Source organism: Atractosteus spatula, chromosome 14 (genome assembly GCF_055471065.1).
Source record: "Atractosteus spatula isolate fAtrSpa1 chromosome 14, fAtrSpa1.hap1, whole genome shotgun sequence".
Lineage (NCBI taxonomy): Eukaryota > Metazoa > Chordata > Actinopteri > Semionotiformes > Lepisosteidae > Atractosteus > Atractosteus spatula.
Genome location: NC_142719.1, coordinates 2,887,683 through 2,913,098, shown reverse-complemented (window position 1 = coordinate 2,913,098; position 25,416 = coordinate 2,887,683). Strand labels below are relative to the sequence as shown.

At 46.3% G+C, this 25,416-nt stretch overlaps 1 protein-coding gene across 1 annotated transcript; it reads left to right on the top strand.

The window, feature by feature from the left end:
- The first annotated feature begins 4,922 nt into the window (after window positions 1–4,922).
- On the top strand, window positions 4,923–24,867 carry hpcal4 (hippocalcin like 4). The gene is made up of 4 exons (XM_088931697.1): window positions 4,923–5,112; window positions 17,585–17,755; window positions 18,730–18,945; window positions 19,460–24,867. Exons 2-4 carry the CDS (start codon window positions 17,594–17,596, stop codon window positions 19,655–19,657), a joined length of 576 nt encoding a protein of 191 aa, XP_088787823.1. The 5' UTR covers window positions 4,923–5,112; window positions 17,585–17,593; the 3' UTR covers window positions 19,658–24,867.
- Window positions 24,868–25,416: the final 549 nt, after the last annotated feature.

Below are 25,416 nucleotides of genomic sequence, written 5' to 3'. Positions count from 1 at the left end.
CCCACAGGACACAGCATCTGAGGAGTCTACTTGCACTGTGGCCAGCAACCACAGCACATAACACATCGCACTGCTGGCTGTATGCAACCTCACCCCGCCCTCCCCATCCCCATCAAGACAGGGGCAGTGGTTACACTGGAGAGATTCTTAACACCAGGAGGAAAAAGGTGAAGCATTTTTAAAACAACACCTCCCCAAAATCGCTACCTCCGCCAGAACTTCAGAGCTAGCTGGGGTGTCTCTGTCGCCTGCCATGCAAGGCCCAACAAACCTTTCACAGCTGAAGCGCAGGCAGATCGACACACCCTCTCTCTGTGGGACTGTGACGCTGTGCAGCACCAAGAGTTCTGAGCAAAGAAGGGGACAAGCTCAAAGCTCGGAGGTGTGAAAAGCTGGACCATGTCGTTCTCACTGAGTAAGACAGGAGGCCACTGTATTCGCCAATCATCTGCGATCCGTTTCCTTAGGGAACTCAGCACACACAGCACAGCACAGCAGTGAAGCACTGCTCCACAGCAGGGGCAGGGGACGGTTTCAAATCATGACTGGACAACTGTTATCAAATTCCAAATGTTCTTTTTTCCTCATCTCCTGGGGAGATCTGAGCTGGGTCTGTTATCCGAGGAACATGATATTCACTCTCCCTGCCGAGAGGTCCGGCACAGAAGAACCCCTTGGTGCTGCTCTCTCCTACACCCACACGGCTCTAAGATTTCGCCATCCCTCCCTGGTTCTCTCCCCATCCGAGCACTTATCACCAGCTAATTATTCACGCTCATAATTAGCTGGATGGATAGATTCTGATCTCCGTTCACTAATTAATTTGTTTTCCCAACTTCGAGAGTTAGTCAGAAGAAGGAGGGAGGGGGGATTGAGGAGCATGAGGGGGAGTGGGTGTCTGTGGGGTTAAACTATTGAGCATCCTCCTCTCACAGGGCTTATTATTGAAAAGCGCTTAAGACCATTCTGTGTGTGAGATACCACAGTTTAGGAACAGCGGGCTAAGATAATTAGACAGGCCATCAGCATAAAATTACCGTGATTAGAGCTTTTGCGATTAAATTATTGTGTTTTTTGGGGGGGGTGAGGACGGGCCTTTGAGTGATGACTCACACACACAAAATACATTTGTTAAAATGATGTGCACCGCTACCGAAAGGAGATCAGGAGGCGCGGGACAGAGCGATCAAGTCATACTCGCAAGTTATACCTGCAACCTCAGGGTGATCAGGCTGATGTGTGATCAGTTCGAACTATGCCCAGTTATTAGCTTTATACATCGCTGGCATCCACAAGAATGGAACAAGAACACTTACACTCTTGGGGTGCTTTACAAAGAACTGGAATGATAGATGACTCATGTCAGTCACGCCGATAGCGTCTCAGCGCAGGATCCCAAAGCCCCCTGAGGTATCGCCCTCCAAACCCAGGCTGAGATGTCAGCTGTAAGCACTCATCCACCCACCTACCCACCCATCCATTAACAACTTTCGGATTTCTCCTGGTGAAGCAAGCCAGGGCCTACTTTGGATGCATGCGTTGCAAGGCAAGACTGAGAGCACACGGCTCTGCTCTCCCCCTGGCTGGGACATCACGCACTGAGCACTCATCAAACGGCTGATCCTCGCTTTAAAGACGGCCTTTATATTCTGTGCCTTATATCCCAGCTCCTTTCCTCTCTCCCCTCACACCTGAAGAAGGCTCAGCAGATGAAACGCTGCGTTTCTTCTTTCGAATTTTCAGCATGGAATTAAAACCCTTTTTTTGTTCTTTAGCAGCCATGGTATAGTGTTTGACTGAAGAACAATTCTGATAATAATATTCACGCGTGCAGTGGCACCGCCTCCCCAGGATTGCTTGCTAAGTACGACTAATTCGCCTGCTATCATCCAAGGGACACTGAAAAAGGAAGCTTGCTTATTAGAGTGTGGCATGCTCACTTGTGAGCACAATCTGTGCTATCTCACATGAGCGGCCGGAGCCTCTACACAGACACTCTTGGGAGCACCTGCATTCATCTCTCTGGCTCTGCAGGAGCTTGCACAACACCAAGGCATGATCTGGGTGCAAATCGCCCTGTTATTGCATCTGTCTGCTAGGAGATCTGCCTGTGAATATGCATGAAGGTGATGGCAGGTACAAATGAGCTATTTCCTGCACCTAAGTGGCAGCACATTGGAAATGACCGAATTGTGATGTTAAGACAAGAGGTTAGAGCCTCTGCACTATAACTTGGTTAAAATCAGGGGTGCTGACAGCCCCTTTGTCGCCAACTACACCCCTTCCTTCACTTTTGCAGAGGCCAGAACCCGAGCTACTCACAGCAACACCCATCAGCAAAAGCAATGCACAGCTCGTTTAAAAAAAGAAAACCTTGATGAAAACTGCCATCATCGCCATGAAAACATCTGGATTTTGTGGTTTAATGGTTGCGAAAATCCTGATATGTTCTTTGCGTGTCTTGCAAAAGGGGTCTGCTTTCTTGTTACACTGTATATAAGTAAACAAAAAAATAACAAATCAAAATGGCTAAGCAATTTAATATTACTAAAATAAAGTTTAAAATGCAGCAAACAAGGAGAATTAGTTTTTGAATGCCCCCTACTGTCCACTTTCTAATTATTCCAGCAATGGGCCTCACCCTCATTGCTCACTCTGGTTTACACTGCAGGTAGCGTTTGGCACAACACTGAGAGTGAGAGTGTGGAGATGCCCCCAGTCTCTGCTTGGATTTACACAGCCATCTGTAGAATTGCCTCAAAATAACAGAGCAGAGAGCAACATGCAAAATCAAATGAAACATTTACATTTGCAAAACATGTGACAAAAACGCTTTGCTGAAACACACCCCAATGCACAGCCCCCTGACATCCCCTTACCAGAAAAAACTCTCTTCGCTGTATGTTAATGTTTAATCGCTGCACAGCGCTGCTTGGGGACGAGTTATCAATGTTTCATTTTTTTTACGTTCCAAAGTGCTTAGTTTCAGATCAGCATAGTTGTATGACTATCAGCCTACTGCCTCAAGACTCTTCGATACCGAGATGGATTCTGAAACAGGGTGGCATTGTGTCCTGGGTTTAGTCTGCTTTGTGCTCAATGCTTCCAGGACAGGCTCCAGTTTTCCATGACTCTGACCAGGAATAGGTTTTTTTTTTTATAATGGACAGTTACTCAGTTCTCTTTGGAGGTGTGATTGAAATAATCAGTGTCACGTTAGCTACTCCCTCAAGATTATACTACTACAGAGATCTGACTTGGTCTTGAATAACCACCCTGTGGTCTTTTAATTTTGTTCTACGCGGGCTCTTAATGACTTAATGGGATCCATTAATGACTTAACTGGTATGAATTACAGCTGATTCCAGATCTTATAAAACCAGCAGGACTGTATCTTCAGGGAACAAGGAAGTGTGATGCCTGTGTGGGCCCATGCTTGAGGAAATACAGTCTTTGGAAGGTGGAAACAGGGAAGTTACATTGAGTGTTGTAGTTGTTAAGCAGTCAAGCACTCATGACTGATTGATGACCCAATTGCTTCAGTGATTACTGGATCTGCCAGAGCTCACTCTTTGAATAAGACGTAAAAGATAAGATAAGACCACTTTATTGGCCAGATACAATTTCTTGCATTAGGAATTTGTCTTTTCACATACCCCAGCTTGCTCTCCATGAGACACACAGACAGGGAGAGAAGCTTGGGGTCAGAGCGCAGGGTCAGCCATTGTACAGCACCCCTGGAGCAGCTAGGGTTAAGGGCCTTGCTCAGGGGCCCAACGGAGTCGGATTCCTCCACCAGCCACGGGATAAGAACTGGCTACCAGCCAGCCACAGGCGCAGATCCTGGGCCACAGTGCCAACTCATGTCTAGAATTATGGAACTGCAGATGCTCTAGCTACTGCTCCCTGTTACCTTCTTGAATGAAAAGTTTCCTTTGATTGTCCACTGTCGTGCGAACTTTGTCATCTGCAAGACATGGAGACGGTGACAAATCAAAAACTATTACATGTGAAACTGACTGATAAGAAAAGCACCCTGACGGCCAGGCAGACAGAGAAACACCTCAAACTCAATGTGCAAGGTTTCCAGGCCAAGGCTAACAACCTATTAAAGATAAGAATGATGACTGGTGACGTACGATAAACTAAAAAAAAAGTAGATCCCATACAGAGCACTTTCTTTTAAAATTCCATTAATAAGGACAGGACGATCATCTGCAGACGGACTGGCGATTTCCTAGAAGTACATCGGAGGTGGCCGAGATACACAGCGGCGAAACAGGTTTTCTTTCCAATAACGTGTTCGACACAAATGAAAACAGGTGCGTAACAGTGTCTCACTCCCTGTTCAAAAACTTTCGGGTAGTACAGATAGAAACCCTCTCTGTTGACCTCTGTGCTTCCGCAGAAGATTGTCAGTATAGTGCACGTATGTATCTACAATCCCCCCCATCGCTGTGCCTTTTTTTAGCATTTGAGCATCGCAAACACATTGCAAAACAGAAATTTCCCATTTTGGTCTCACGACTCTTGGTTAGAGCATTCCGTATTTCCATTCGTGAAACGTGTGCCTGCAGTCTGCAGTGTCGCTGTATTTACTATAAGGTGCACGAAGGTCTCAGAAGCGTATTCAAAATATTGCTAGGCAAATCACAACGCCACCCACACAACAAGAAGTGAACAACGCTCGCTTGTTGACATACCAGCCAGCCATCCCGTCGGCAGGCAACAGCGCACTGTGCGCGCCTCTCGCTTCGCATGGAGCCGAAAATAATTTTGATTGACAGGGAACGCGGCCCAATAGAAGTAGCCCAAACCAAGGAGGTTCATTTGCATATTTGTTTCATTTGCCCCTCTACAACCAATCCCCTGCAGCGCTGGGCGGGCCCTATGCAAATGACCTGGCTAAGCAGAAGCGAAGAGCGGTCCATTCATTTTCTGGTTAACGGAGAAGCAAGGCGCAGTCGGAAATTTCGCCCGTTTCTAGTTCAGTACAGTTACCTTAAACCAGGATATCTTTGCTTGTCTAAGGTTTGCCAGTCTCGGAAAAAGGATTATCCACGCTGTCCCCAACAAGTAAAAGGGAATAGACATTTCACTGGGCATTCCGGGGTGAGTTATTAATGATAATATGTATTTGAATAATAAGCAATTATTAATATGATTGTTTTTTTTTTTTGCGTGCTGCGGTTAAAACTGTTTCCTTTTTGATGACGGGAAATGTCGACGACGCTGCAGCGTACCCAAACAAGTGAAGATTGTAACGTGCGCTACAAGAGACAAAAGTCATCATTCAAACACCTGAACCCATTCTTCCCGAGCGTTATCGTAGGGACAAGCGCCTCTGCGCTGTTCGTGTCATTTCAGGCTTGCCGTCCGCAGCTGTCAGTCAGGTAGGACGGTCGGCGCGCGGGCGGCGGGGGTGCGAAGGCATGGCGGGGCTCGAGACCCGGGTCCGCGTGCGGTCTCGGCCCCGCTTTGGCGCGCGCGCGCGCGCTGGCGTGGGTCCCGCGGGCGCGCCTCCTGCCTGGCCGCGGCCCGCGTGACGGTGCACGTGCCGAACCCAAACAGATCGATCCCGCAGGACTGCGGGAGCTTCCCGATGCAGCTTCTCACGGGGTCCCGAAAGGGGCCCTCTGGTAGGGAACCAGCCGGGGTGCTCGTTTGCGCCTTGGCCCTGGGGGCAGATGCGGAGGAGGGAGGGAGGGGCCACGCAGGCCCACTCGGGGGGCCCCCCCGAGAGAGGGTTCGGCCACCGGGGGCGGGAGGAGAGCTGGGAGAGCGCGCTTGGGTCAGAAGAGCACCCGTGGGGGGGAAGGGGTTAACCCCCCGAGCGGGCGAGAACGGCCCAGGTCTCCGAGCCCCGCCCGCGCGGGGGTGTCTGGGGGTCTCCGTGCGGCTGCCCGCCTCGGGGGCGGCCCCAGCCCCGCTTCCTGGGAGACGGGAAAACGGGAAACCGGAGCCGGATCACAGGAATGGGCCCTGGCGGCTGGCGTCCGGTTTAGGGACGCGAGGAGGGGGAGAGGCGGACGAGGTGGGCACAGGGCACTCTGGGCATTGGGCGTGGAGACTGTCCCGAGCCCGACAAGTCTCCGCGAGGATGGAAGAGCTCTTCCGCGTCTCCCCCGCCTGTACAGACTCAGCTGACCAAGGCCTGGCTCTGAGCACCAAGGACACGCGGGGACAGGGGTCATCCCCAGAGCTGGGGGGGCTCGAGTCACATCGATATCCTCCCAGCTCCGGCAGGCCCAGAGTGGGACTGGTGACTCTCCAGCTCGTCGCGGGCGCGGGGGGGGGGGGGCCGCGGTCCGTGACGTGAAGGGCGAGTCTGAACATGTGGACTGGAGAGTTCCCAAGAGTTTGATCGGCTGAGTGCTTCCCTTGCGAAAGGAGTGAGGCTTTCTTGTCATAAAATAATCATGGTAGACGTCCGGAAGCACTCCTCGGGAGTATCGCACCTAGATAACGTTTTTCGAGACGAGAGATGACGTGGGTTTTGAAGAACGGTTTCTAGCTGGATATTTTTAGAATCGGGCCATGTTTAATAACTTATTCTTTTTTGCTTGAGCCAGGGAGGGATAACACCACTGCTTGTATGCAAGGCTGAAGCAGTGATTTCCGAACAGGGGAACGTGTGTGTCGTCGCAACTACAGATAGTTCACATGGGTAATGGCTTTGACTGGGTCTTGTAAACAGTGTGGCTTTGGAAACAAACCTTTATAAAGATACTGTAAATGCGAGAATTGTTTTGCCACTTAGTGTTTTTAAGGTGTAACAGAACATGCGGTAGATTATTTTGCAGTCTGCTTGCATTTGTGGTTTTGGTACTTAGTGAGAGTTGGTTTTGTTTTGTTTTTTAAAGACAAAGTCCCTTCTATTTCCCAGGTTTAGCACTAGAAGGAGCTAACAGTGTAGGTGACAGGGAGGAAGAAGCTGTCAGCCCTGTTTAGGGAGCCTGTCAGTGTGAAAAGACCTGGGGAAAACACCGCTGGTCTGCGAACTGGCAGGAGCCCTGCTAGGCACTGCTAGCATCTGTGCAGAACAGTGTAATATACTACCGATACATCAGCAGACAGCGCCATTAACACAGAAACATCCCAGAACAGCAGACAGCATTAAAAACACAGCCCTGCTCATGTGGGACTTGCAGGAAGACATTCCAGCTGCAGTCTATTGCTCAAACGCAGTCGGAAAGAGAGGGTTTCGCTTTCCCGAACGTGAACAGAAAGGATTTCCACAGTCCAGCAGTATGACAGCTGATGGCAGCAGCCCCAGATGACTTCATTAACTTCCTTGGAAATGCTAACAAATTGAGCATTTTTGTCATGTTGACAAAAGACAAAAAAAAAGGAAAATGTAATTTGAATTAAATTTTGCGTTTAATGTAAGATCCCAGAACCACTTAGAAGAATGGTTCTTCAAGATATGGTAGGAAAATGACCAGCTTAGAAACCCTGCAGGTTTATAAGCCATGCGTGATTGCTAATGTAAAACTGCAGATGCCTATCAAAGGGCCAATTTATTTTCAAGTTTTATAATACCCCGGCAGTGGATGCGTTCCTCTGCGCAGGTTTACTTCTTTTCCTGCCTTCCTGCGCCGCACGCGGTCTGGGCACAACCCCGCTGCGCAGCGCCAGGTGCCCATCTGGAGTGGTGGTTTATGGGACTGGCGATGATGTTTTGGGTGAAGTCTGGCAAAAAGCCTTACAAAGAGTATTTGTCAACGGCGTTGAGGAGATCCCCTCCACAGCTTTCCAGTTCCATTTTCAAAACAATGCGCATTCAAACCTAAATGGAATCGCACAAGACAGCTCCTCTGTTCTCCCATTAGTAGAGAGCCAGTGAATCGTGTTGCTGAAGGAGTGGGAGCACAGGGCTGCTTTGATGAAGGCAGGGGAGAGAAGTGGGTTTGCAGTGCGGCTGAGTGGCTGGAACAAGAAGCCGAGAAGAATGGGCTCAGGAGATCCTAGCTGTCGTCATGGCCGTCAGCGGGGAGCGAGAGAGAAAGGCCGGTGTAGGCACTGTTAACTTCAGCAACTAACAAGCCATTCCAGCTCATTACCACCTCATTTTCAAGGCCGGGGCCTCCTTCTCTTCAAACTGCTACAGTAAACACCAAACATTGGGCGCGCTCGGCTCTCTCCTGCTGGCTCGGCTGCCTCGCAGTCCCCTTCTCTGTAGCAGCTCGTCTTCACTCTGTGCCCCTGAGGCCAGAGCCGGTATTCACTCAGGGACAAAGAGCAAATCGCAATTTGCCCCCTTCAAATGTCATTCTGCACGCAGCGGGAAATTTCAGCCAGAATTGCACAGCAGCTTAAAATCAGGTATAGCACCAATGTAAATTGAAATCAGACCGGGTTGCTGCCCCTGTGGTACACCATGATTCTCTGTGCTACTGCTGCAGAAAGCCAGTATTAACCTGTCATTGTTCGAGAGCTCTGTTCCTATAATACAGTTCCTGGTGCCAGTGTTCCAGGATACCTTTGCTCCTTGTGCCCAAGTTCTGGATCATCATTACTGTCTGTTCTAAAATCTTCTTTTCCAAGGGAGCCATTTCTGCTCACTGATCAGTGGCCTGGTAAATAACCTGACCTCCTCCAGGAGCCTCTCAATTACTACTGATTGTCGGCCTGTACGTCGTGGAGCTGCTGAAATACACCATTTTAATAGAGTAGCGGGCAGGAGACATGAATGCTTTTAATGCATAGCTCCTCACTGTAGTCTGATGGGGTTTATAATTTAACATTGATTTATAGTATTAACTTACTCATCACAGTTGAGTGTCTTTTATTATGACCTAGTTACTTCCAACTCGACGGATGCTTTTCTGTTTCTACAACTACTAAACTGAACATGAAAAGAAAACCTCACCCAAGACACCTGCATGACTCCAGCATCCTAAACTACAGGGAGCAGGAGGGCAGCTGGCCGTGGTGGCTCTCATCTTCCTAAGGTCGATCATCGATTGTCATTCATTTACGAGGATGAAAGGGACACATGTGACCAACGTGAGCATTCACAGAAAACAGGACAGATCACTTGTGTGCTCGACGTGTTTGATGTTGTCTGGTCAGCTCAGGAATGCATACCAAATGAGAAACCAAACCAAAGGAAAGGCCTGGGCTACATTTACTTGCCTGCCATTTCCCGTGAATCCTACTGGTGCCGAGATACATTTGTTACACAATGTATTATGGGAGTCTGGAACTTTTGAGAATCGTGGTTTCTTTGCAGAAATTCCAAGATGAATCCCTCTGATCACATTAGCTACTATCAAACAAATATGCTAGATTGGCTTAATGACCTTATCTTGTATGTATCCTGCTGTACCTACTGTACATTATGTTCTTCATGTAACCGACACTACGTTCTTTGGTTCTCCATAGAAGGACATAATAGCAGTGGTGGAACTCCATGGTCCAGCAAAGTCAATCAGTGTGTTAAGCACAGTAAAACCAAAGGAAGAGAGGTACCTGCAGATACACCATGCAGAGCTTGCACAGTTGTACGAGCCTAATGAGTTCCAGAATGACATCTGTTCCCGACTTTGCTGTCCCTGTGGCACACCTGGGTTTCCTGTGCTAGAGTTTCAGAAAGCCATTATTAACTTGTCATCGTTCTGGAACCCCGTTCCAGCCAGGATTGGATGGCATGGCAAACTGGGGTCACACCTGCTTCTGAAAAACAACAAGAGCTGCAGCTTTTTGTGTTTGAGTGTGTGGGTGTGCGTGTGTGAGTTTGTGTATTTTTGTGTGTGATAGTGTGTGAGTGTGTCTGTGAGTGCGTCTGAGTGTGTATGGGAGAGTGTGTGTGTTTGAGAGTTTGTGGGTGAGAGCATGTGTGAGTGTGTTTGAGAGTTTTTGAGTGAGAGCGTGAGTGTGTGTATGAGTGTGTGTTTGTGTGTGTTTGAGAGTGTGTGAGAGTGTTTGACAGTGGATGCCCACACAACTCTGCTGTCTACCTGTGTGCTTGAGGCCTCTGGAATGGAGCTCCTGCCAGGGATTGCTGATTCACTGGTGTATAAATAATGACTCTAGTTCTTTACTCTAAAGATGAGGCTGTTTATTCACCAGGATCATCTTGATCCAGTTAAAAGGGATAACAAATAAAGATTTTTCTGTGCTTGCACTTGTGAAAGCTTACTGCAAATTTTCACAAGGCTTTACCTTGAGATTGGCCAGACATCTTCTCATTCATTTGCTCATTAGTGTTTCAGATCGGGATTCCTCATGTTGAATTTGTGTCTGCAGGGTTTCTGAACAAATCCTAGTGCAGACTTTCCGTGAGTGCAGGTTGCCATGGCCGGTTGAGAGTAAAATAACAGCAGCTCCCGGTACAGAGGTTTTCTGTGCCTGGGTGCCTGCTTACCACATGGGTTTATGTTACCATATCTGCTTCTATTGGCTAAGGTGCATTGAGTCAAGGTGACTGGACACAATTTGAAGACTGTTTGAGAGATAAGTGGATTACAAAAGGTACTTAGAGCCCGGCTATATTAAAATGATCAGCCTTGATGGAGAGACTATGGAATGACAGCGGAAGATTATTGTATCTAGTGGTTCTGTCATGTGCTTCTCACAGGGTCCAGGTACGGTCGGTGCTAATTGTACTACAGAAGAGTGGGGAGGCAAGGGCAGAGGGGGTATGTGGGGATAAAACTGCTGAGAGGAGGAATGGTCATCTGTGTTTTTTACCCCTTGAAAACAGCAAGAAGACAGCAATGTATACGTAAGATAGAAAGGATAAAGGATAATAATATACATTTATGCACTATGTCAATTCCTAGGATAACAGAAGATGAGTCTGAAAAGGACCAAGCAAGTCAATGTAAGGAAGTCAGGGTCTACACCTCAAAGAGACTGATCCAGGCAGCAAGGCAGAGGCACGTCTTTAAAAGAGGAAGCTACGTGTGCGTGAAAGCCATCCCTCTTGGTTTCTAGGCGGACTCCTCTGTGTCCTTTAGGCAGCGTTTTGTTAGCGGAAAAGTGTATCACAAATAAAACTGAAAACATCAGACACGCCTGGTTATGGCTGATGTGTTCTAGCACATGTCAGACAGGGGCGGCCTCATGCTGTGTGGTGCTCCTGCGTTCGCAGGGCCCCCGGCTTGCCTGCTGAGGGTGTCCGCAGGGAAGAGAGCCCTGCAGCCATCTCCCCACGCTCGAGGAGAGGCGATTGCTGCAGAAACCCAGCCTGCTCGGGGTCAGAGGCTTTCGTGTAAAACGAGGCTGCGGTGCCCGCGGCCGGGCTCGGGACGCGGCGGGAGCAGAGCGAGGGAGAGAGGGGGTGAGGCAGAACAGGGCAGAGATACAGGAAAAACAGCCAGCTTGTGGGGCCGAAATGTTTTCCTGTTTTCGCAAAACCCCTCGTGTGATTTAAAAGCCTGTGCTGTTTAATGCTGGGTAAGAAAACAATCCAAAACTTAGAATCCTTAGAGACAGACAAAATACCCCACAAGGACCGAGGATCCTGTTTCTTGTGGGGGCAAGAGTCGTAGTGTTTATTTAATCTTGTCTGACATCGTGGTGCCAGCACTTGTAATCGTTCTCTCGTCGTGTTGTTAATTTCCGGGTCTAAATGGCTCGATCAGTCAGAGGTCAGGAGAAAGGACCTCTCCTCTTTCTTCACGGGTCTCTGGCTCCTGTTGGCGACAGGGGCTGTTTCCCCATGTTCTTCCGGTGACTCATGAAGGACAGCTATCGGAGCTCGTGGACCAAGGTCAAGTCTTTTAAAAAAGCCTGAAGTTTAAAGAGCCTGGAGCAGATAAATGTGTCGGATGCCACGTGCCCTCATGCCCTCGGGCAGAGCGGTCGCTGTGGTGGAGTTCCCAAGTCGAAGGCCGATATTTGACCTTCCTTTCACAATCGCAGAGGCGATAACGTCCGTCCCCCCACCGCGCTGTGGCTCTGGCTCGGCTCTCCCCACGCGACGCTCCGTGGCCACATCATCGCCCGCTGGCTGAGGCGCAGGGCTTCATAGCCATCCATCGGTTGCCTTGACAACCCCTTACACGGGCGCCTCTAAATTAACCGGCTGAATGAAAGGGCTCTTTTGTGGCAATTTTTTCCATCACAGAAGCGGAGGCTTTGATACAAGGGGCATCTCATCTCTGAGATAGTCGGGGACCGTTGCCTTCGCTGCATCCACACTGAGCATACTAAGATGCAATGAAGCCGAGTTTGCAGGATTCTAGAAGGTTATTTATTCCACACCTTTTTGCAGGCAAGACAACAACTGACACCGAAAATAACAAATCAAATTTCTGGCTGAGAACCATTTCAGCATATGTGCTCAGTATTCTGTAGGTTCAGAAAAATAACACTTATAATGCATATAACACTGTTTTCTTGATGATCTGCTCCTTTTTGCACACTACATACTTGGACAATGACTCCCCATTTATTAAGGCTTCACTAGCCCTCTTTTTTTATTTGCATTTGTGAATCACCCCATCTGGTGGCAGCTTTTGGCAATTGCGCAGTTACTGCATCCCTCTCAAAACAGGCTGGCTTTGCAGCACTGCCTTTTACTGATGGAAATAACATGACAGATAGACTCTTTAAATAGATCCAGTGTTCGGTTACACAACACTGAGAGAGTCATCACTCGCTTGGGCCAGCGATTCTCTTCTGCCTGGGTCTCAGAGCAATTTGGAAGTGGTTTCGACAGCTGTAACACCAACATTCTGGTGAAAATGCTTTTCAGTGTCATTTTCGGGGTCATGAATGTCTGTTTCTACAACAGGTTAAGAGGGTGACTTGCTAAATCTGAATGATGGCTTTTAGTTCACAAAATGGCGAAAAGTATCCAATTGTTGTCACACAACTATAATCGAGCAGAGCAAGAATGGTGCATGACACTGGGACAGTACTGAACAGGCTGTTCATTTCTGCCTCTTTTACTCTAAAGCTGTTTTTTTCCTTTCGGAAAAATCACATGAACAGAGACTGGAAGCCTGGTAGAACTTTTTTTCTTCCTCCTCGCCAGCGAAGACGCAGCAGCTGCTGCTGATAGCAATCGATGAGCTGCAGCGGACCGGATATTACAGATCAGTTCAGATTGTGTTCTTAATTTTCATTAAAATACATTTCTTATTTCTCGGTACCGCAGAAGAGACAGTCCCTGAGCTGATCATAAACTATAAAACAACCCAGTATTTTTCACTCAAAATTTCTGTTTTTCTTTCTGTACTTCTGTACTAATACAATACTGTCATATCCTGTCTTTACAAACATACCAGGAGTGGATTTCACCACATTGGATGGTGATTTGGCTCCCAGCTTCCACAGAATGTTAACTTTCTTGCAAAATCATTTATTCTGAATAGCCAGTAAATACTATCTACCCCACACTCCTTGAGTGTAACATATTACAGACATATTATATATTACAAATTTCTTTCCAGTATCTTTCAAGAAACTAGATGAGATCCTTGAATAAATTAACTATTAACTTCCAAACAGGCTAAATGGTCCAAATATTCCAATGGTGGAGATATTCTGTAGGTGCTCTGTTGTAATGGAATTTTTTAACATTTGCCAAATCTATTGCATGTTTCACTGCAATCCAGAGCATGTGTCAATGATATCAGTCATTAGTGTAGATGGCTATATATGGCGTGAAATGAAACTTTTGTGATTTGGGGTGCTCAACCTTTGGGAGGCCAGGATGACACAAACACCTGCTTGCGCTCTCAGACTGAGACCAGACTAAGGCTGAGCCCCATCCTGTCCCTGCCTTTCTGGTTCAGCGGTGTCACTGGTGATCTTTCCAAGATGGATTCCTAAGGATGTTTCTTGGTTTCTCAGGATGCCATATAATTCCTCAGGATGTTATATGATTCCTAAGGATGTCTCAGGATTCTTCAGGATATTTTTAGCATTGTTCTCCTTTACATGACTTCTTCTGAGATCTACCATGATGAGAGCACAGTAGAAGGTCATAAATGTGGTATTTTCATGGAAAAGCATAGTGAGATCTGAATATGTTTAAAAGAAGCTGACTGAAAGCATGGCAAAGAAGAGGAAAAGCATAGTGAAATCCTAGGAAAACTGCTGAATTCCAGTACAGATTTCTCACTGTAAAAGTACATAACATTTGAGGAAAAGGGTTCTTTAAAATGAAGGATGCTGCACACAGGAATAATACCTACTGTACAAAGATTTCAGAGTCATTTTTAAAAATTAAGCAAGAATTCTTTTGTTCACAGTAACTGAATGCTTATTCCTGTGTCAATGTCAGTATATGTGGTTAGGGATCTTTGTCAGATGTAACTGTGTAGGCTTTGTGTCATTTCACAGGGAAGCAGAGGACAGCTCTGCCCTATGGGGAAGATGCAGAGAAGTGCAGATATAGTGTGACGCTTCACAGTTGAGCATGTGACAGCATGGGAGATACATGGTACAGCATGGGTTGCAGGGAGCATGCAGGCGAGAAGAAGTCAGAGATCAGTCCCAAGCGTTTCAAACTGGAAGTGCATGCAGAGACTTCTTAAAGCATTGAAAGCAGTGAGCTCTAAATGTGCCTGATGGCAGAGGATCAAAATAAGACTGTGCAGGCAATTACTTTCTGGCATGAAATGGAACAGAACTTCTTGTCCCGATGCCTGAAGAGAGCAAAAGAGTATGATGAAAGCGTGATAAAACATCAAGCACAGGCAGGTGGAGATCAGTGAATAGTTGTGTTGCTGACATTGCTTTGATCTTCTACAGTTTAAAGAAATGTGTCTGTAAAGCACAAAATTATCACAGGAGAATGGAGTGGTTGCATGATGCATTTGTAATGAGAGGGCATGGTGAAGAGTTGCAGTTAGCCAGGGAGCTGGGAGGGAGCTGAGTTCAGTATCTTTGATGACCTAATCCAAGTGATCCAAGTCGGACTAAGCTTGCAAGCTCCGGATTTGCTGTGCTCATGAAGTGAGTAGCGGACAGAGAGGATGATCACGGCTGTATCCAGCATGGCGCTGCTCTCTCACAGCAAACGGAGACATGCTGCACCTGGGTGCAGGGCCTGCTCTGCTCCTCTCGGCGGCAGTGGGCCTCTGGCACAGTTCTGCTGAGCACTCTGGCGCTCTCACGCAAGCCGTTGTGCCTTCCCACTGATCCCTCCTGCTGGCACTGCCAAGACAACTAAGAGCAGGTGTCTGACAGGAGGAAACTGCAAATACACATACAATTTACACAATCTGAGGCCTGGAGGAGGTAGGCCTCCTCTGCTGTATTGCTCCAATTGTATCCTGCACCTTGATATATAGATGTATCATTTCATCATGATCTGTGGTATCACAGCCATGCTAGCTGTAGTTTTACGATGTGAAATTGCTTGCACACTGGAAAATCCCATATGACCCAAACTGGAAATACAGCACTATCTCTTTTTACGAAGATAATTTGTTTCCTTCCGTGTAGCGAAAATTTGTAAGAAAAACCTTTTCCATTATTTCTTATGGAGAAAAATTATGATCTGTCCCGAACCCCAAAAAATGTCATCCCAACTCTTACTTTTTTTTACCAATAAATGACAAAAGGAGAATAACTATCATTCCTTCATTATTGGTTCATTCAGTCATAACTAACATTATAGTTTTAGTAATAACAAACACAGCTTACCCAGTTAGACATCATAAATCATACCTATGTACAGTTGCTTTTTGTGTAATTTCACATCATTATTGAAGTCTAAACCACAAATATTTTTATGAAAAATAAGAGTGCAAACAAGAGCGAACATCACCCAAAGCAAGACGCGCTGCCACACGTCTCAGAGTGCCGCAGGCTCTGGAATGTGATGCAAACACTCGATTTGAAACGAGTTGTATGACGCCTTCCTCTTCGCTCTCTGCATTTGGCGGCGGTTTTCACATTTGTTCTTTGTATCACTTTGTTGTTTTGAAGTTGGCTTTCGTTATTCAAAATCTGGGTAACCATTCACACGCTTCATAGTTATCAAATTCAAATTAAAAGAAGATACAGGAGAGGTACAGGTGTAGTCAGTGTTCACCCATGGCCTGTGAAACAGACAAAGGAGGTTGATTGATTTTAGAATCCCTAAAGCTCATCCCTAAAGGCCAGGTTTCATTGGGAACTGAAACTCCCCAGTTCGACCACATAAGTCAATAAATGAGTCATTTTACTTATTAAAAACTCAGGGTGATGGAATGAGCATCACTAAACCATCCGAGCACCAAGCAGGATCAGTGCATCATGTTATTAAAATTGCTATGGGTATGCATTGTCTTCTTGTCTGTTACTTTGACTTGGGTGCCAAACTGAAGTCTGCCTGTCAGGCTAGCCAGGCATAGCTAGCTGAGCCTAAACTGACATCACCCTATCAGGTCAGCCAGGCATAGCTAGCAGCTGATTTTATACTGAAGTCTTCTTGTCAGGTCTGCCTTGCACAGCTAGTCCAAATGTCAGGGGGCTCAGGGCACTGTCACGGCACACACTGCCCCTGCTATAGCAAAATACGGTTTTATCTACTTTTGTACTGATACCCACACAAGGTGCCAAATTAAAAAAGAATCCACATTTTACTGAAGGCTCCATTTTACTAGATAAATCAACCAGGAACACAGTCTTATGTACAATAATAATCTGCAGACCCAATTAGCAGGGGCATGTTACTGGAGCAGTCTGGGTGACCCAAAGGTATAATGGCTGCATGCCACTTTGATCAAACACTACCCATTAATACATCAGATGGGGCAGCTTTTCTGCACCTTGACCCTGCCTCTCCTGGCATTAAGTAAATATTGACACTTGGCTCTTATGGAAGCCGTTTCTTTTAATTCGCGGTCATCGAAAACTGAGAGCGATCTGTCATGAGTGTGGCTCCACAGATAATGGTCCTGGCTAAGAAAGCACTGTCCTGTGGCTGGGGGTTTAGATCTACACTGTGCACAGGACTGTGTCCAGCATTGCCTCATGGGGAATGGCACAGGTGTCCAAATGCTGGCCATTACTGCAAGGCTTTATCTAGCAAAGCTGCATGAAATCTGGGATTATACAAAAGGTGAAGCGTACCATAAATCATTTTTTTCTGTAAAAGGCTATTACAAAATTTAACAGTGCTTACACTGAGAAATTATTTTTTAATCATTCTACATGGCTCTCTGACAAAGGCACTTCTGTTGAAATATCCTTGCTCCAGATGTGGTTTGAAATTAATGGTGGTTCTTCCAGAACTGCCTGTATTGAGAAAGCATGGAACAGTGTCTTTCAAAAATGGATACTTTTTTCTGTGCTACTTGCACAAAGCCAGATTTGAAATTTCTGTAACATTTTGAATCACGGGTCACATTAAACCCACTAAACATTTCTGTATACATAAATTTTACAGCTAGTGTCTGTACCAGTAGTTTTATATATCTATTTGAAACTCACCAGGGATCAAGGAAGCCAAAGTGTCTTGCAGCTCCACAGACCTCCCAAGAATGTGCACAGGCAAAGCCGCTGACCGGCAGTAAGACTGGGTTTTGATCTCTTGTGCAGTGTTTTGGGGGCAGCTCCTTCCTGGACAAACGCTGTAGCATGTTTATCAGCTTGTGACCACCAGGGGCTATCCTTTGCTTGTGTGCCCATGCAGCGGTGCACCATGGGGAAACACAACAGTAAACTGGCCCCAGAGGTCCTGGATGACTTGACCAAGAGCACCGAGTTCAACGAGAGTGAACTGAAGCAGTGGTACAAGGGCTTCCTGAAGGACTGTCCTACTGGCATCCTCAACCTGGAGGAGTTCCAGCAGCTCTACGTTAAGGTGAGAGAACCCCCAACCCCCATCCATGCTTGAGAAGCTCTGCAGGTGTGAGCCTGGTCAGTACCTGGATGGGAGACCTCCTGGGAAAAACTAAGGTTGCTGCTGGAAGAGGTGTTAGTGGGACCAACAGGGGGTGCTCACCCTGCGATCTTTGTGAGTCCAAATGCCCCAGTATAGTGACGGAGACACTATACTGTAAACAGGCGCCGTCCTTCAGATGAGACGTAAAACCGAGGTCCTGACTCTCTGTGGTCATTAAAAATCCCAGGGCGTTTCTCGAAAAGAGTAGGGGTGTAACCCCGGCGTCCTGGCCAAATTTCCCATTTGCCTTTACCAGTCATGGGCTTCTAATAATCCCCGTCTCTGAACTGGCTTCATCACTCTGCTCTCCTCCCCACTGAGAGCTGGTGTGTGGGGAGCGGACTGGTGCACTATGGCTGCACACTGGTGGTGGTGAAGGGGAGTCCCCATTACCTGTGAAGCACTTTGGGTGGAGTTTCCAGATATATAAGTGTAAGGAACTGTTCTTATTATCATTACATCAGTTAACTTTGCTGGCATGTCCATTTAACCTTTTGTATATGGCACTCACAAAAGACAGAGCTTCGTAAAACTGAAAAATGCCGTTTGAAGGGAGTTACGAAGTCGTTCTTGTCCTGCTTCAAAGAGATGGTTCATTTGCTCTCAGTAAATTGCCTGATTAACGCCCAGCGATGGACTGGCATCCCGTCCAGGGTGTATCCTTACTTGTGCCCATTGCATGCCGGGACAGGCTCCAGCTCCCCACAAACCTGTGGATGAAGGAGTTAGAAAATGGATGGATAGAAATGGCCTGATTAAATTAGACACTCAGCCTCTGGTTGGCTCCAGGTGTGTCTGAAACCCAGGAATGCAGGACCAGGCCTGCCCGGTGAGGGGCGATGCCCTTGACAAGGGCCTTTCAGTCTTTTTTTCCCTCTTTCCATCCCCTGCAGTTCTTTCCCTACGGCGACGCCTCCAAGTTCGCCCAGCACGCGTTCCGGACGTTCGACAAGAACGGAGACGGCACCATCGACTTCCGGGAGTTCATCTGCGCCCTGTCCATCACCTCTCGGGGCAGCTTCGAGCAGAAGCTCAACTGGGCCTTCAACATGTATGACCTGGACGGGGACGGCAAGATCACACGCATGGAGATGCTGGAGATCATCGAGGTGAGGCCTCCAGGGAGAGGGTCGCTCCCAGCGCAACAGAGCGTCTCGGGGTGACCTCTGGCTTATTCTTTTAAACAAACGCAGCTCTGCTCACAGCACTGTCGTTGGACCAGGAAGCACAGCTACTGTATTATTCACCCAGGTACACTTCAAGATACATGCATGGTAGGTTTAAGTATCTCTAGGTTTTGAGTGTTTGAATGTACTAGAGTGTAGTGCTAGTTTAGGGTTCAGTGAGGATAGTTCAATTCTGGGATTGGTGCTGGTTTTTCAAACACTTTCGTCAAGACGGAGCCAGAGGGCTGAGGTGTCTCCTGGACTTTGCTCACTCCAGGTATTGCTGGTATATACTGAACTGAGCCGGTTAACGAGGTAAAATTGTCGTCTAAGTTTCTGACTCAATTACAAATTTATCAGAGAACGAACGTACTGAACAAGGTCCTTGGAGAGTGGATGAGATGGTCCAGCTGCCCGGCTGACAGCTGCCTATCCCTCCCCTCTGTGCTTTCCCCAGGCGATCTACAAGATGGTCGGCACGGTGATCATGATGCGTATGAACGAGGACGGGCTGACCCCCCAGCAGCGCGTGGACAAGATCTTCAGCAAGATGGACAAGGACCACAACGACGAGATCACGCTGGAGGAGTTCAAGGAGGCCGCCAAGAGTGACCCCTCCATTGTGCTGCTCCTGCAGTGCGACATGCAGAAATAGAGAGGTTCCAGGAGGGGGGGGGTGAGGGAGGGGGTTGAACCTTGATGTGAGATTCGAACTGCAGCTTTTCCTTGGTTGTCAGAATGTGGAATGGAAGGTACCGTGCGAGCTGAAAGCAGGTCATATACAGTATATTGATTTTGTCTTGATGCTCTCCTGGAAATTGTACTATAATTGCACTCATTTGTACCGTACAGTTTTCTCATACCAGTGTCTGTCCACCAACCCTAATATGAGCCGTCCGCTAAGCAAATGACTGATACCAATGACGCAAAACAAACTGAAAATTAATATAAGAAGTCATCATTGTAATAGGACATATTAAGAGGGTCTCCCCCTAAATATAAATAAGCATTCCCACTCTTCTCTGGATTTTCGGAGATGTATGAAAAGGGATCTCTTCTGACCAGGGAATCTCCATCGCTCCACACCGCTGCAGCCTGGCCCCGTACGATCAGGATAGCCTTGCAGCTACTCTCTTACTTTCTGACTGTCACTAAGCAAAGGCTGGTCTCTATCTTTTGTGATCTAAATCAAATCCAGTCAAAGATGTATTAACAGTCTTTGACCATGGAACTGTAGGTTCTGGACAGCCACAAACTTTCAGTTCTAATACCGGTTAACAACCTCCAGGAACAGTATTTTTACAGATACACTTAAATGCTTCTTTTCATACACAAGCAGCTAAGAATTTTAAGTATGTTTGAATTTTAATTTTTTTAAGTTACCTGTCTAGTGGCAAAACACTGCTAGGAATGCTCCAAGCATTTGGAAGTAAGAAGTAGGCTGGAGGCAGGCCTGCAATTTCAGTGTTCTGATAACCAATTGGAAAAACTGCACCGGACTCAAATTTCCTCTGTGAACAAAAATCAGATGTTAAAAGGGAAGGAAAAAGGCAGCTAATTTCCACAGTCTTAGGAATTGCAACAGCATCCCAGATATTGCTGGAGTTCTGCCATTTCCCTGGGCAGGTTGTTGGAGTTCAAGACAAAGACTCAGTTCTGAAGAATGTAATCTGAGAGGGTTCTCACTAACAGGGTTTATTAAATCCACTAAGTGCAAGAAGAACAGGAGAAACTGATGATGGTGACTGTGCGTCCCCCTTGCAGGGCTCCAGGGAGATTTGGCAAAGTTAAGTGTGCATACACTTTAGGTAAACTGTCAGTATCAGGGTTTATATGGTCATTTAGCAGAAAATCTCAGACTGGCAAACAAAAAAAGAAAAAAAAATGCTGCAAACTTAAAGTCTTTAAAGAAATTGCTGCAGAAATGGCTCTCGTCATAGTCCAAACGCTCCAAGCTGATTGAGTGCCTCTCGGCTCTTTAAACATCTGATAAGAAAAGGGAGAAAGAAGCAGTTTATGTAACATTTTGTTACATAAAAAACTGTATATTACAGTAATCATAAATTTAAATATTTATTATTGTATGTTACATTCTACCCTGACTGTGTGTGTTTGTGTGTGTGACTGATGAATCCTGTTGTGTTGGAGAACGGATCTCTGCTGACCAGGGGAACTCCAGGCTGGTAACTCAACACCATCGCTCCAGCCTGCTGCAGCCTGGCCCTGTATGATCAGGTGAGATGGTATATCCTTGCAGCATCTCTGATTGTCTCCAAGCAGAAGCTGGTCTCTATTTTCTTTGTTGGGAGGAAAAGGGGTCTTCTCTGGTTCCCCAAATCCAGCCCCAGATGTCCTAGCGGACTCCTAGACCATGTTGCCTTTATTCAGAGAATCTGAGGGTCATGGGAGGAATGGTACAAAGCCATTCCTCTGAACTGCACCGTAAATGATCCTCAGGAATGGTGGGTATTGTGATGTCATAAGGAGCTGTTTATGCATCACTGCTTGGCTGCTGGCTGTGGTCTGCAGAGATGGTCAGCTGCAGGCTGTGGTCTGTAGGGTTGCCCAGCTGAAGACTGTGGTCTGCAGAGATGCCCAGCTGCAGGCTGTAGTCTGTAGGGTTGCCCAGCTGCAGGCTGTGGTCTGTAGGGTTGCCCAGCTGGAGGCTTTGGTCTTCAGAGATGCCCAGCTGCTCATAACAGCGAAAAATTTGACCCCCCAAGCCGAAGTCCTGACTTGCATATCCTTGTTGTTGTTTCTGTCTCCTGTTGTAGATACATCAAATAGTTTAAACCTTTGCACCAGTGATTTCTGTTATGCGTGGGACAGTACCATTTTTCTACGAGTTGTTCGTTCTGGTGATGGGTGTCGTCGTAGTTTCTTTTACGATCAGACTGGATTCATGATGTACTTCACAGTGTTTCCACTTGAAGTTCACCACCTGGTTTGTGGTAGAATTCCAACAGGGAAAGGTTTACAGTGCTACGATGGGTACAGAGAAGAGCTATGTTTAAATGTTAGGAGCAGAATATCACACAAAGTCACCAACAATATGTTTTCAAAACTGTCTATGACAGCACCTTTTGGAATCTTAAGCTTGGTTCATATTGCCATCTAGTGGCCCTTACCACAGTACTGAAATCTACGCCTCCAGTGCAATCCCAGATTTGTCTGCATTCTGCTACAATGAAACCAAGGCCAGATCTAAGCATCCAGAGCGATGAAGGGAGAGCGACGGTGTTTTCTACTGTTTTCTCTGCAGTTATTTAAAATTCCCATATGTTCACAAGGTAACCTAGATAAGTTCACCTGAAGACACTTGAAACGAGGGCTTTTCGAACTGTTGCCCTTCCATGAAGCTGCTGACTCTGCTAATTATCAGTTAAAGAACAGACGCTCAAGTACCTCATCAGTTTGGAAGGGCTGCGAGTCGAGAAGCCCTGTGCAGGGTGACGGACACAGCCTGATAAGTCCTTCGATGTGGCTCTTGCTCTGGCATTTGCTAGAAGATAGGAGAGCTCAGGTTTTTAGCTTCCCTGTGGACCTCATATCTGTATCTGCAGGAGCTGGCCTCAGGTTTGAGGAGAGGAAAAAACAAATGGAGCATTGCTGCGTTCCTCAGAATCAGCACAGAAACACACATCAGAGGAGGAGGAGGAGAGCAGGAGGCGCTTCTTTACACAAAGGGTTGTGGGTGCTGTCGAAGCCGATACCCTGGCTTCCTTCTCTTTTGTTATGGTCTTATGTTACGTTCCACTGCATCTAGAGCAATTCTCATTCACTGCAAAGGCTGAGTCGAAAGCTACCAGTTCACCTACCCGTGCACAAGTAGTTCATACATGTAGTCCTCCTGAGAGCTGGAAGATGTCTGGTGTTCATTCCTGCTTCCCCTGGCTTTGTGCATCTGTGCCGCCAGCAGCTGGCATTATCAGGGAAGCGTTGTGGAAAGGTTTCATTGAGCACCATCTGGTGTCCGTGTCCAGAACAGCAGAACAAAGCCAATATCTGAGCCAAATACAGACTTTTGGCTGAGCAGGCAAAAACAGCATAATGGGAATCTGTCAAGAGGCAATTGAATGGGCAACAAAATTATTTAGGAAAAATGTGCCTTTAAAACAGAAATGAGCATGCAACGCATCAACATTTTCACATTGATCATAACCGTTGCTTAGCGTAATCAAACGTCGTTTACAGAAAAAAGTTAACGTGCTTGCACAAAGCATTTTTTTGTAAATTGATATTTTTAGATGACTGAAAAAAATATTAAATCAAATCAGTAAGCAAAATAAGGTTTCCCATCCAGAGAATCGCTTAAAGGCTTGTCTTGTGAGTGTGTGGTACTTTATTTTGGAGCACTGTGGAATTCTACTCCTTTGTTTCTGAAGAGAGAACAATAACCATTAGGAATGGGCTGCTGGGAATGCTTAGCAAAGGAATTATATCGACCTCACAATGCAACCACAGCTTTTATCACTACAACATATTATTTAGAATATTAAAAGTTACACTCGGTACTGAAAGGGGATGATTTTTTGTGCATACATATTTATTTCAAAGGGTAAGTTGGAGTGAACTGTGCCAAAGCAAATTGGTCTCTGGAGTTATCTGAGTGTATTTTTTAAGTCAAAGTTGTATCTACATTTTAATAAATATTCTTGTAATCTCTTATATCCAGGAGCTGCTGTTTTTAAGCTGAACCTTTGGAATTGTATAAGAAAAATATCCAAAGCCTATTGCTCCTTAGCAACAGATGTGTTTCAGCTTGCACATCTCTAAACAGCAGATACTGTATTTACACCTCTGATCAGCAGTGCCATCTCTTATGGCACTTACATTGTCTTTTGTGTGTTTTCTTTTTTAAACAATTACAATTACTGGCAGAAAAGTGGTATATTTGCTCAGGAGCAAAAAGCTTTGGAAATTCCCCAAAAATTAAGATTACTGTCAAACAACATTTTTGAGTTTACCTGTAACTCGACAGGAGAATACAGATTGCAACAATATGTTATCACAATATTTTTTTTTCACATTTTGTTTGTCTCCAGATCTTATTCATTTCCGCAATTGTTCAGTGCAGACCAAACAATTTAGTCTCCGGATTCTCCTCTGAGCTCTGTCCATTAGGTCTGAGCTCAACAGGACTTGTTCTGGTTTAATGTTTCGCGTGTATCAATAGGCATAAATAGTCTGTTGTGTAGAGTGAGCAGGGATCAAACTGGATTGCAATAGACTCCATCTGGATGTAACACACACTTCAATGTACCAAAAACAGCCAGTCCTTGTCCCGATCAAGGGGCTGTGTTTGGATTTTTGTGTTAGATCAATGATTTTTATTATCATTCCTGGAGAGTCAAAGGGTTTCATTCTACTGAATCAAATCAATGTTATTAATATCAATTATTGACTGAACTGGCCCACACCGCCACTGTTGTTAGGTTTGACCCAAACTAAAATGGTCTGTGACGTGCACAGGCAATATGGAAAGGACAGGTGGTGAGCCATGAGAGAATGCCTTCTTCAGGCTAGTCCCGAACGGGCATTTTAACATAACAGTGCACCTCCAGGAGGAGGACTCTCAGGGCCCGTCCACATCCCAGTATCCCTGTTTTAGGTGGTCAGTTCTCAGTCCCCAGACGTAACATGAAAAGACCTAAGATAAAGTGTAAAAAAGGCAGAGAGCCCCTCTGTGAGCCAAGTCTGTGCAATATGCCTTTGCATTGTATATCTGTGCCGTAGATGTCCAAACTGATGATTAACATGAGTTTAATTGAGTACTGTTCTTTCAATATTGTAAGAGTCTTAGAACTAAGAGATGTGTTATTATTTTTAATACATAGAAAATTAAAAATATGGATGTCAAACGAACTGTGTGTTTTTATTTCCAGGGAGAAGGTGTTACAGGGTGGAATGAAATGGGTGGCGGGGCAGGGGGAGGGGTGATTAGAGATGGGTTCACATCCTTTATTAAAAGATAATACCAGTCTGTCTACAGATGTTCTCAGCCAAGCTGATATCAGACGTATGTTAAAGCTCCAACAACTCAACTGCCCTCATCAGTGACAACAGAATTGACGAAGAAAGACCTGTGATGGTAAATCGTGCACAGCCCAGCCCATCTCTGAGAAGGTGATAGTTCCTGATGTGTTTGTATAAGGGGCAATCGGAGCCAATACGGCCAGAGCTCAGTGCAGAATCATCCCAATCAGCATCGCACACCCTCCCCACCCATTTTCCCCTCAATCTTCATGTTCAGGGTGTGCTCACATGATGCCCATTACACCCACGTTTAATTAGGGGAGAATATTGCATGCAAAATCCTCAATGTGTTACTCTCTACATGGGGCGTTTGCAAGTGGCTACCCCAAGACTCTCAAAAATGAGAAGAGGTGTTGCTGCTGAATCATAGAGACCCTG

Bases quoted from the DNA above. Each gene is read 5' to 3' on its own strand.
- hpcal4 (XM_088931697.1), top strand. From the start codon at position 17,594: ATGGGGAAACACAACAGTAAACTGGCCCCAGAGGTCCTGGATGACTTG. The intron at 17,756-18,729 runs GTGAGAGAACCC...CATCCCCTGCAG, and splicing joins TCCAGCAGCTCTACGTTAAG to TTCTTTCCCTACGGCGACGC. The intron at 18,946-19,459 runs GTGAGGCCTCCA...TGCTTTCCCCAG, and splicing joins AGATGCTGGAGATCATCGAG to GCGATCTACAAGATGGTCGG.